The sequence below is a fragment of the Kogia breviceps genome, chromosome 3, assembly GCF_026419965.1.
Source record: "Kogia breviceps isolate mKogBre1 chromosome 3, mKogBre1 haplotype 1, whole genome shotgun sequence".
In the NCBI taxonomy this organism is placed as follows: domain Eukaryota; kingdom Metazoa; phylum Chordata; class Mammalia; order Artiodactyla; family Physeteridae; genus Kogia; species Kogia breviceps.
Genome location: NC_081312.1, coordinates 138,346,164 through 138,357,999, shown reverse-complemented (window position 1 = coordinate 138,357,999; position 11,836 = coordinate 138,346,164). Strand labels below are relative to the sequence as shown.

At 40.4% G+C, this 11,836-nt stretch overlaps 1 protein-coding gene across 9 annotated transcripts in view; it reads left to right on the top strand.

Annotated features, from left to right (window-relative positions):
• The first annotated feature begins 2,269 nt into the window (after nt 1–2,269).
• APH1B (aph-1 homolog B, gamma-secretase subunit) overlaps nt 2,270–11,836 on the top strand; it is a 117,450-nt gene continuing 107,883 nt past the window's right edge. For 3 of the 9 annotated variants that reach the window (XM_059057807.2, XM_059057808.2, XM_059057806.2), the window contains exons 1-4: nt 2,308–2,488; nt 3,869–4,039; nt 9,260–9,330; nt 10,151–10,273. In XM_059057807.2, coding sequence (XP_058913790.1) covers nt 2,376–2,488; nt 3,869–4,039; nt 9,260–9,330; nt 10,151–10,273 — 478 coding nt within the window. In that variant the 5' untranslated portion in view covers nt 2,308–2,375. Of the gene's footprint in view, nt 2,489–3,868; nt 4,040–9,259; nt 9,331–10,150; nt 10,274–11,836 lie in introns of all 9 variants that reach the window. The other 6 variants (XM_067029705.1, XM_067029710.1, XM_067029709.1 and 3 more) reach the window with 4 other exon arrangements.

Here is an 11,836-nt window from a genome sequence, read left to right as displayed (position 1 = left end):
TATTCTGAAGTCATGGCAGTAATTGTAATTTTAAAAAAAGAAGAAGAGTTGCTACAATTGACTATTAAATTTAGCTCCAAGCTTCCTGGGAATTAAGATAAAGCCTGAATATGATGAGCTAGCTCTCAAGCTGAGCATATGCATTTGTCAGGAGAAACAAAACTTTTTTCCGGGCCCGAACTCAAACAGTAAATTAGAGATATTGAATAATGATAATTAAATAGTTTATGAAATATGCCAGAAAAAATGGGGATGGCCATTTTGCTACCCCAAAAAATGGGGTTCACTTATTGGTGGGTGTCGAGCCAAAAGACACAACCAAGCCAAACATCAGGAGAAGGAAGGATTTATTACTTGCAGCAAGTAAGGAGCACACTGGGGATCTTTCCCAAAGAAGTGTCTCCCCAAACAGCAAAACTGAGGAAGTTTTAAGCTAAGGGTACCTGCATATTTATGTAGGCGCTTGAGCAGAGAATTCAGCATAGAATTGAGGCAAAGGTCGACAGAGTCCAAGTTAGTTGATTGAAGTCACAAGGGTCAGAAAAGGTCAACATCATCACCCCTTAGGTTCCAGCTGATCTGGTGGTTGAGGCTTCAGGCTAATCTTTACCACTGAAACCGAGCTGGGAGTCTATATTACTGATATATTATCTTTGCTATTGTTACTTCTCTTACCCATTAACAGTCCTACATTCTTTTGTTCCCTTAAGACTATTAATTACTAAGGCCTGTTCAAGGACAAGCATTGTGTCTAGGCTTAGATGACAAAATAGCTTAGGCCAAAAACAGATTTTCTTATGTCAATGAAGCCAGGCCTGGTTCTCTTTCTCTGGGGACCCCCCATCCTATCTGCTAACAATTTCTTGTATTAAAAAAGCTTAATTTACACCAAGGACGTGAGTAGGATATGCCTCTGTGATGGCATTTCTGCATGGAGCTGAAGTAATGTAATTGTATTTGACAAATTTGATTCAGGAGAGAACCAGAAGAATCTATCTAATGGTGAGTCACTCTATGAACTTCTACTGTTGTCTCAACCTGAGTTTTAATAGGTGCTGGACAAGGCATTTCAAAATGAAGAAAAATTCTGTGGAGTAATAGGAAAATATACATGTCTATTTTAAATGGACAAAGGTGACATTTTACCATAAAAATTAAATACTTGTATTATTTGAAGGCCCATTTTTCAGAGGTGAGCTGCAAGAACATCTTCAGTCGGGTCCCAACTTTTGTCTTTACAGTGTTGATTTCCAAGAGCTTTATTAACGATAGACATTAAAGAATGAGTAGGAATGGCTAACACTTACATAGCACTTACTCTGCAGGCACAATCCTCAAAATAACCCATGACGTATTATTATCCCCATTAGACATGGAGATAAATCTTAGATGTGAATGATTACGGAAATTAACCTTCTGGTTTTAATTTGTAAACCTTTCAGAAATTGTTTAATTAATATAAAAATTACAAATGTTTGTAAGTTCCACTTTTAAAATTATTTCATTCATTGAACAGATATTTAGTTCAGCACCTTCTTGCTGCTGCAAAAACAACAAAGAACAAAACAAAGACCCTGCCCTCCAGAAGTTTATATTTTAATGGGGGAAACAAATGAGCACGTAAAAACTGACCAGGGAGATGTTACTGTTATTACAGGTTGATCAAAGAATGCCTTCAAAAACAACTTTTTAAAGACTTGGCGGGAGTGGGGTACAAATAAAACCAGCTCGCCAAAACAACCCCGAGATGGACAGCTTCTACTGTGAGTTATCGCCTGGGTCACTGCTCTCCCAGCTAGGGTTTTGTACATAGTTTCACGAAGTTCCCGCAACTATACAAATGGCATAATGTGCTTCAAAAAAAGACTCCTTTGTTTAGAAATGGAATCCTGCCTATGTCCTGCGCGGAGTTTTTCGTTAGCTGATCTGGACTCTTCCCCAGTTCTGGCTCCAAAGCGGGTTGGGGACCTCCCCTTCTCTTAGCCACCTCGTGGGCGGTGTCGTTGGCCTGATGGATGCGTACCAGTGGTGGTGGCGGGGGACGGCGCCAAAGTTCCTACCCTAAAGTCTCCAGCTACCGCCGCCTCTGCACCAGAAGCTGCTAAGTGTCCCGGGCTGAAAGCCCGGAGGTGAGCCCCGCCCCTCCCCGGCCCCCGCCTCCTCCCCGGCCCCGCCTCCTCCCCGGCCCCGCCTCCTCCCCGGCCCCGCCTCCTCCGCCGCGCCCCGCCTCCTCCGCCGCGCCCCGCCTCCTCCGCCTCCGCCGCGCCCCGCCTCCAGCCCCTCGGCCTGCCCCGCCCTCCCCGCGCGCTCTTCTCCGTAGGCGATCTGCGCCCCCGCGTCTGCGCTAGGCCCCCGCGCCGGCTTCTGCGGTCGCCATGACGGCGGCCGTGTTCTTCGGCTGCGCCTTCGTTGCCTTCGGGCCTGCGCTCGCCCTCTACATCTTCACCATCGCCACCGAGCCGTTGCGCATCATCTTCCTCATCATCGGGTAAGGTGGTTGCGCCGGGAAACCCGGACCTGGGACTCCCCTCCCCCGCCGGGGGTACCGGTGATCTCTGGCGTCCTCACCAAACGGCTCGTCCTCGTTGGGCTTTGGAGTGGAGAAGGGTTAGGAGGGGGGAGAGCGGAGACCCCACTCCCCTGGGGCTCCTCGCCCTCCTCCGAGGGTCGGCGAGAAAAGAACAAGAGACCCGCGACCCCAGAGGGCGAGCTCTAGGGAAGGAGACCACAACGTGGGTCTCAGAAAACGCTGACGCTTGGCTCCCGAGTTTTTGCCTAGGGTCCGTGGGTGGGCGTTAGTGAGTCATACATTAAAACTGTATTTTAAAAATTGTGGATAACTTCAAATATCCATCTTTTATTTTTTTGGAGGGGGAGGTCCCCAGTTTCCCTCAGATTCTGACAAGCATCTGTAAGCCCAAGCGAGTTAAGAGCCCTTAAGCACCTGGGGATCAGGTGCTTTAAAACGTACGGATGCCCAACACCTACCCCAACCTGAATCAACTCAATAGGAATGTCTAGGGGGTGGAATTCGGACTTTTTAAAGGCGTCCCAGGTGATTCAGGTGTGCGGCCAAAGGGTAGAAAGAAACCTGTGAAAACTCCGCAGCACCTGTAGTACGTCTCCTTGCAGGAGCTTGGTCAACACCGAACTCTGGTGGCGAATGTGAGCATAATCCCAGTTTTCACCTGTCTGGCAGCTCTTACTGGAGCTCCCCTACGACCCTCTCCGCCACTGAGTCTCCCTTGGCACCAGGAGAAACAGCCAGGCGAGGCCAGTGAATCCCACCTTTTCTGAGCTTTCTCACCTCTCACAACTGTATTGAAAATGCTGCATCACACGTGTCATTTAAAAAACAATAGAGATTTGGGCAAGAGGTCTGTAAAGCTTGTTATAATCATTAAAATCCACAGGAATGTTGTAAAAACCAGGCCTGGAAGACTGAGGTAGATCAGAGCACAGGCTTTCAACTTCTGGATTTTAAACCAATCACTCTGTTAATAGAGATGTAGACATTTTCCTGGAAAAGGCATTTGCACGTCAATGGGCAAATCTTTAATTAGGAAGCTTAGCAAATAACCAAGTTTCCAGACAGTAGGTCCTTGGCAATTAGTCTGCATATGTACTTACAAATAGCAGGGTCACTGAAAAAAGTGATTTTTAAGAAAAATCTCAGATCCTTCTTGGCCTGCATGTTTATTTCACCAGGGGAAACTGCACCATTGATTAGGACCAGTTGGTTAAGAGCATCACTTCATGAACACTTTTTTTGTCAGGAAATCTCTTCCTTCTCAAGCAGGGTTTTTTCTGCTTTTAAATCATTATTAGTCCCGTTCACTTGTAACTCTCTCCCCCCCTCAACTTTCAGAGCTTTCTTCTGGCTGGTGTCTCTGCTGCTTTCTTCCTTCATTTGGTTCATGGCAGCAACCCTTACTGATAACAAAGATGAACCAAGACAGAGAGATTTGCTGATCTTTGGAGTGTTAATCTCAGTCCTTATCCAAGAAATGTTCCGGTTTGCATATTATAAACTTTTAAAGTAAGTTAAATGTTTTACCTTTTTCCCAGTTTTATTTGAATTATGATTTAGTAGTTTGAAACATTAATGTATTGTTGTATTTGAAGGTCCATGTCTTCCTACATAGTTCCAGGCCAAGGGACTGTACATTTCCAGACTGAAAATATTGAGTATTTTAACTTGTGGACATTCATTCCTTCCTTCACTCGTTCAAAAAATGTCTTGAGAATTTGCTCAATGCCATGCATACCCTAGGTACTGGGAATACATCATGATTAAAAGACAGTCTCATGGTGGTAATATTATAGTGGGAAGAGATAGACAACAAATGAATAAACAAGAAAAGCCATTGTATATTTAAAAGATAGTAAGTGCCATGGAAAAAAATAAGCTAGGGAAATAGTCATTGAAACAAGAAGAACAAAAACTGTTCCAGATCAGAATTTATACGCACTTCTCTTTGACACCACCTAAAATAGATAATTCTTATGGTGATGATGCCTGCCATTATTTTGACTGTATTAGGGAGGAACAGGGGTTCATTTTGTGATATGTCATTTGATTTCATGTCCAGAATAGAAAAATACATTAAAAAAAAAAAAAGCCGTGGGCATGAGTTGAGTTCCCTTTTTAGGCCAGAAAGTAGGTCATCTGTAGGATCCATGAGGATCTCACATGAAACCACTGTTTTGAAACACAGCTTGAACTTGGAACCATATTTTCTTTCAGCTAGTCATGAGGTTGGCTTTGATTATGTAGTAAGGCTTAGTTAGTAGAGTGATAAATGTGCTATGTCTTCTCATCCCTGCAAATGAGATAATTAAAGCACTTTATGAATTTCATGGATACAACCAAGACAGAACCTCAATAATATCTCTAACAGGCTTCTGAAAATTTGTTCTTGCCAATATGCCAGGCATTCTGTATTTTTTACTTGTTGCTTTTAATAACAGATATTGAAATTTAATAATGAAGCAATTTAAATCACAAGTAGAAAACCAGGAGGCCATTGCTTAGAAGCAAAAGTCATATCTGAGAAAAAGTTTAAAAATGAAATTTCTGGGCTTCCCTGGTGGCGCAGTGGTTGAGAGTCCGCCTGCCGATGCAGGGGACACGGGTTCGTGCCCCGGTCCGGGAAGATCCCACATGCCGCGAAGCGGCTGGGCCCGTGAGCCATGGCCGCTGAGCCTGCGCGTCCAGAACCTGTGCTTGGCAATGGGAGAGGCCCGCATACCAAAAAAAAAAAAAAATTTCCATTAGTTCCTGGAAATATTAAAGAACAACAAATAAAAATCAAACATAACATTTCAGGTTCCATGGGAATACAGTACCCTTAACAGATGGACATTCAGCTGTGGTTGAATGTTTCTGGTATGCAGCATTACTACTATTCCAAATTTTAATTTTAACTGTAGAATATATTAAGGTAATAAAAATCTTCTTTCTGACCTCTACCTTGCACAGGCAAATGCAGTCTCTGTCACACGGTTGTCATCTTATCTCTTTCATGGCTAAACATTCCTCATTTCTTCAGCTGGCCCTCAGGAGACATGGATGTGACTTCCAAACCTTTTCCCATCTCTGTTCTCTTATGTCAATGGACACCCCTTTTTGTTGGTGCCTGGGATTTACCTGTGCCTGGAACCCAGCACAGTACCCTGCTGTGGTCAAAGCAGTGCAGAGAGCAGGGTCCTTCCCACCCTTGACAGGGCACTGTTCTCTTAACTCAGCCTCGGGTTGCACTGGATTTTCCTGTCTCCAACATCACTGGCTCATGTTGGTTTTGCATTTACTAATTTCAGTAGATTTTCATAGATCAGGACATGACTTTAATAACCCCTTAGGACTTGAGTTTCTAAAACCTCACTTACCTGGAGTGGCTAAATGGGTATCTGCTGTTCTTCACTATTGCGCTTCTTCACGGTTTCCACCTGAAAAGCAACCCTTTATTGGCACTAACCTAAGGTTCCAAAGGACTACAAGCTGAACATGGGTTGCCTTTTTTTTTTTTTTTGGCCACGGCTGTGTGTCTTGTGGGATCTTAGTCCTTCATCAGGGATTGAACCCGCGCCTTTGGCAGTAAAAGCATGAAGTCCTAACCACTGGACCACCTGGGAATTCCCCATGGGTTGCCTTTTTTTTTTTTTTGCTGCGCCGAGAGGCATGTGGGATCTTAGTTCCCCGACCAGGGATCGAACCTGTGCCTCTTGGCGTCTTAACCACTGGACCGCCAGGGAAGTCCCAGAGTTGCCATTTTTAATGAGGGCAGTGAGGGCATAGGGCCACATGAAGAAGGAATTATGGCTGTCAGTCTGCAGGCTCTCATGCCAGGAAATTCACAGAAGCCTCTTTGGCCTTCTGGGGAAACCATGTTTGGTCCTCTGAAAGGACCTTTGGAGATTTGCAAACAAATAATAGGACAAACCTGTATTAACAGGTGCCTTTGTTTGCCTTTACAAAATGCATCTGCTACAAACCTTTGGAATATGGTACAGTGTTGTCCTAGCACATTTTAGAAATGTTGGATGTTATATATAGTTGCGTGTTAAAACAAGTTGGAGAATTATTATGATACTTTATTCATGACTAACATTTATATAGATGCATTTAAGTTGCTCTCTTAGGCTTTACTACATTCAAATATAGGAACTTCAGTTTAATCAATATTTTAACTATCTCCACTGCCAAAGTAGGTTTTGAACTTTTAAGTTTAAAGTACGGCCTCAATCAGATTTTCGCTATCTGAATTTGGTGCCAAGATTAAAATGTGGAAAGCTTGCATGACTTTTTTTACATATATGGAATTGAATCAAAGTATTTATCATTGTAGTCCAATATAAATTTATTTCATGGCTTAGGTCTTAGGACCAGTACTTCATCTTGAATGAATGAATGGTCACTTTCAGCCTAGCAAAGAGTTGCACTGTGAGAAATTGACATGTGGCCACACGTGATAGCCCTTTCTACGTTAATCAGAAGGAAAAAGAAAAATCCAAGTTATGGTCCTGCACATTGCCTAAAACATACATTAGAATTTTTTGGCTTGGATTGAAGCTTTTGTAATTTAGTTCAATTGTCTTATAATGCTGATACCATAAATATTTGGTAATTTGAGAAAATCATTTATAGAAAAAATAATAAGATAATCATTGCTATATTGTCTTAAAAGGCATAAGTCTATTTTTAAAATTTTCTGAAATGGTGTATTTACTTTATATGCATATTCCTTGGTACTTTCCCTCTCTTACACACACGTATAAAGTGAATCGGAACAAACAAGAAAGCTGGTATGATTTATCATTTGTTTTTCAAAGTTTATATCTAAAAAATTGAGCTTTTTCTTTTTTGTTCTTGGAAACAATAATAAACGCAAACAAAGAATTTTCCACGTCAGTAAAATGGTCAGATAAAAATCACCGTCACTTATATCATCAGTTATGTGATGTATCTGTCAGGAACACAGAAACTGATGGTGTTTTGTACTTTTTCACTTCCTAATGTTGGCCCTAGACCATTCCTTCCTCGTTGAATGAGGACGTTTACTAAACTTTTAAATTTATATCTTTAATATATTTGTGATAGCAGTACTTTGTTATACTAAATAGCAAAAATATTTTATTCATTGCTGAGCAATTTATATAAAACAGAAATCCTCCAAAATTTATTGATTCTATTATACCATTATATCTGTTTGTTGATGGAAGTTATTGCTATTATATAGGTCTCTAAGCATTCATTAGCCTTTAACAACATTCCTGTGAAAGGTAAGTTTATTTAGGAAAATTGCACATTTCAGGTGGTTACTGCTCCAGAGAAAGAAGATGACAGTCACTTAAATTTTGGCTCATGTCCCTGCTACCAAATGATGCTTCCAAATGGAGAGCACTGAAATGGCAAATTGTTTCTTTTGAGTCTACAAAAGAAAAAGACTTTTTTTTTCTGGCCGCGTCAGGGATCTTAGTTCCCCGACCTGGGATTGAATCTGTGCCCCTTGCATTGGAAGCGTGGAGTCTTAACCACTGGACCGCCAGGGAAGTCCCAAAGACCTTCTTTACGCTTATTACTATTTTGGTTGAATTCTATGTTGCCTTAATGTAGTCAGTATTTATATTTATGTCATGAGATAGGCTCACTGTAGTGAATATACATACCTTAAAATTTAATTAACACAATACCCAGAATATAATTTCCGTGTTCTGGTTAATTTTCTGCTCTTAGAGTTAACTGAACTCATTTTTGTTTCAGCACTTGTTGAAAAATTGTTGTAAAATGTTTGGTTCCTTTATTACTTTGATAAATATACTTTAAATATAATTTAAATGTCCTTTGCGTCAGGATTGTTGTTGCAGACTTTCTAGCCAACAAGGGGTAGCAATAGTGACAAGAGTGGAGCCGACCTGCCGCAGTCCTCACGCATTTGTGTGGGGTGCAGGGGCTCATGGTCAGTTTGCGATTTGTCCACGACAGAAGCATAGATGTGATCACTCTGAAGATCATTTCTTATTGAGCAGTAGTCTGATGTTTCATTCAGGTATTCATTTATCTTCTTTTCTGAGGGTAGCATTTTATTCTCCCCTGAGGCCTGACTGGGGTTATGAAACAAATAATGTTTTCAAATCAGAAGACCATTTGATTAGGTATCCATGAGAGTTCACACTGTCAGTGTTGTAGGATTTAAGAGTAAAGGAGAGATGGGTTGGATAATTATCAATCACTGGTAAAGGTGGCTTCTTTGAGCAATTGTTGCATGAACTAGACTCTGAAGAGTGAGCACCGCTTACATTCTGCAGAGTGGAAGGTAGAAGGGAGAGTGACAGAATAAGTCTAACCCAGGCGGAAATACAACAAAGTACCAAAGAAGTGGCATGGAAGATACAGTACTTTGGGAAGAGGAAAAATTCAGAGTGGTAGATGCCATAAGATGTTGAATTAAATACTTCCTAAGCTTAGTCATAAGTATTGCTGCTTTTTTGTATTATTAAACTCAATCCCTGATGGCTTGTTTACTTATATTCTTCTTATTTTTCCTCCTCTTTGTGAATGTCAGATAAAAGGCAAAAGTTGGTTGGAAATTTTGGTTGACTTTAGTTAATTGAAAACTTGCTGTGTTCGTTTAAATGGATTTTAGATTTAGAGTATAATGTGATCAAAAAACCTCATTAAGTATCTGGATTTTAAAATATCTTATGTGCTTTTCTGATATACTACTTAAAAAAAATTATCTGTGTGGTTTTATTTTAGAAAATCCAGTGAGGGTTTGAAGAGTATAAACCCAGGTGAGAAAGCACCCTCTATGCGATTGCTGGCTTATGGTAAGTTAGAACTGCATAGCGTCGTAAAGATAAAAGATCAGACTTGACATAAAAGCCATTTTTATCTTTTAAATCTTTTTAGGTTTCAAGTAGTATTTTACTACCGCATTGGCGTATTGGTGTACACTGTTTATTTTTCTAGCTTTCCAGGGCCCTTAAGTAAAGGAAAGTGATTGCAGGTGACCCTTATCTGTGTGCCCATTAAATATTAACCAGATTTGACATAGGTTTTTTAACACGTGTACACTCTCGTTAACAATTTCTAAGTGATGTTATTGTTACCTTCTCTGGGTTGTTTCCATGACTTTGTCTGTACTGAGAGGACTCTTCATATTAATACAGTTAATACCTCTTTGTATTTTTCTTTCAGAATTATGGTTTAAAGGTTGGATCTGGGTCCCTAAATTGAGTCACCCAGCTTGGCCCAGGGATCCCTCTTTACAATACAGTCACCCCTCAAGCTCAGTTCCATCAAACTTAATTCTACAGATTCTGTTGTCATGAATTAAAGTCAGAGCTTCAGTATCGTATCCTCCTGTCTCGCCTGTCCCTTTGGAGCCTTTCTGGAACTCTTTCTCTCCTTTTTCATTTCTCTGCTACATTTCACTGACCATTTCCTTTCCTCTTTTCTCCCCACTTCTCTCTCAGTTCATCATTTAGCCAGGCGCTTGCCTTTTCTGAGCCAGCTTTCCACTGCTTCTCTAACAGCATGTGCACCCTTTTTCCTTCAACAAAATAGTGTTCCCTAGTCCTTGGGAATTTGATTTGAAGAGAAATCACAGCATGAGTAAGATTTAACAGTGTTTTCCTTCCTCTTTAGTTTCTGGCTTGGGCTTTGGAATCATGAGTGGAGTATTTTCCTTTGTAAATACCCTGTCTGACTCCTTGGGACCGGGCACGGTGGGCATTCATGGAGACCCTCCCCAGTTCTTCCTGAATTCAGGTATGTGTCTGGTAGCTGTGAATGTTCGGATTTATGATCTAAATGATCATCCTCAGTGGAGTTCCCTGGCTTAGGAAATGAAGTGAATAGAAGTTTATGTTATATCTTCTAAAGGCAAGATACTGTTAGACACTGTGATGGAAAGGACCTAGGAAAATAAAAATTACAGTTATAGTATTGTAGAATTTTAGAGTGGAACTAAGCTTGCATAAAATTTATTTTTCTGTTACTATACTAACAGTGTTGCTGTATAGCTGATATATTGTAAGTGAATTTTTATAGGCTATATGCTTTTTTTGTTTTTGTTTTTATTAGTTTATATTTCTCTTCACTGTAGCCCTAATCTTTAGTTCGCTTGTCATCTTGGCCGCTTTTTGGAATGGGAAGTATAATTTAATCTTGAAATTGAGAGGAGAGAAAATAGTTCTTATTTAATGTGAGGTAATGTCATATATCTAAAAATGTATATTTAAACATATGTATATTTAATTTTAACTGTAACAAGCCATCTTCCCTGTTCCTTAAGAACTGGGACACCAGCAGGAACTTAGAGTCCCTTGTTCCTCCTCACCTCTCCCCCACAGGTAACTGTTGCCCTGATTTTGTGATATTAAGTCCCTGGGTTAGCGAGGTCTGAAAGTTAGGTTTTTAACATGTATCGATGTTTTACTTTGAAGGTAAAACCTGAAAGTTTTACCTTCATGTGTGTATCTGAAAAAAAAATTTAGTTTTCTTGCTTTTGAACATTTTAAAATAAATTATACTGTATTCTTTAAAAAAAAGAAATTGAGAGGAAAAAATAATAGATGAGTTGACCTTTATCCAAAGATGCAGGTAAAAGGACCAACCCATTTCAAACCGCTTTTCATCCACCAGATGAAAATTGTCCCCATGATGCAGTGGTCACACATTTGAGAGTTGGTAATATACATAATTAATATAAGATCTCTCCTAAATTACACAAGAAGAATCTTTTAAAAATAGTTTTTAAAAACCCCACTGTACTTTTTTGTCTTCACAAGTTGTATCATTGAAGTAAGTGACCCTATGTGCAGATTCTTTTAATTAAATCATTATTAATTTATCATCTTTACTAAAGTAATTTCTGTCTTCAAGGAGCTTATCATCTTGTAGAGGGAATAAGACCAAAAAAGTGATTAAGCGTTCCAATGCAGTTTAACATAATAATAGAAAAGATATAAGGAGGTATGACCAAATTAAAAAAACAAAGTGCTGCGTAAAAAATTGAGAGACATGCTGCACATTTTGGTGATCCCCAAACCCAGCGGACCCTTGTTCATCATTTCAGTTCAGACCTTGGTATCTCCTGTCTAGATTACTGCCATTAACTCCCACCCTGTTAGTCTTTCCTCAACACATTTTCCATGGGAATCCATCCTGTATACAGCCCCCCAAATGACTCGTCCCTGTACAAAAATGTATAAGGGCTTTTCAAAGCCTACAAGTTATTCGGGGCCCTTCACGTCCGGCTACAAGTTAGAGGACAGGAAAGTATGTCAATGGAATGGGTCCTACTTATTGAGTTGCGCCCCCAACATAGCA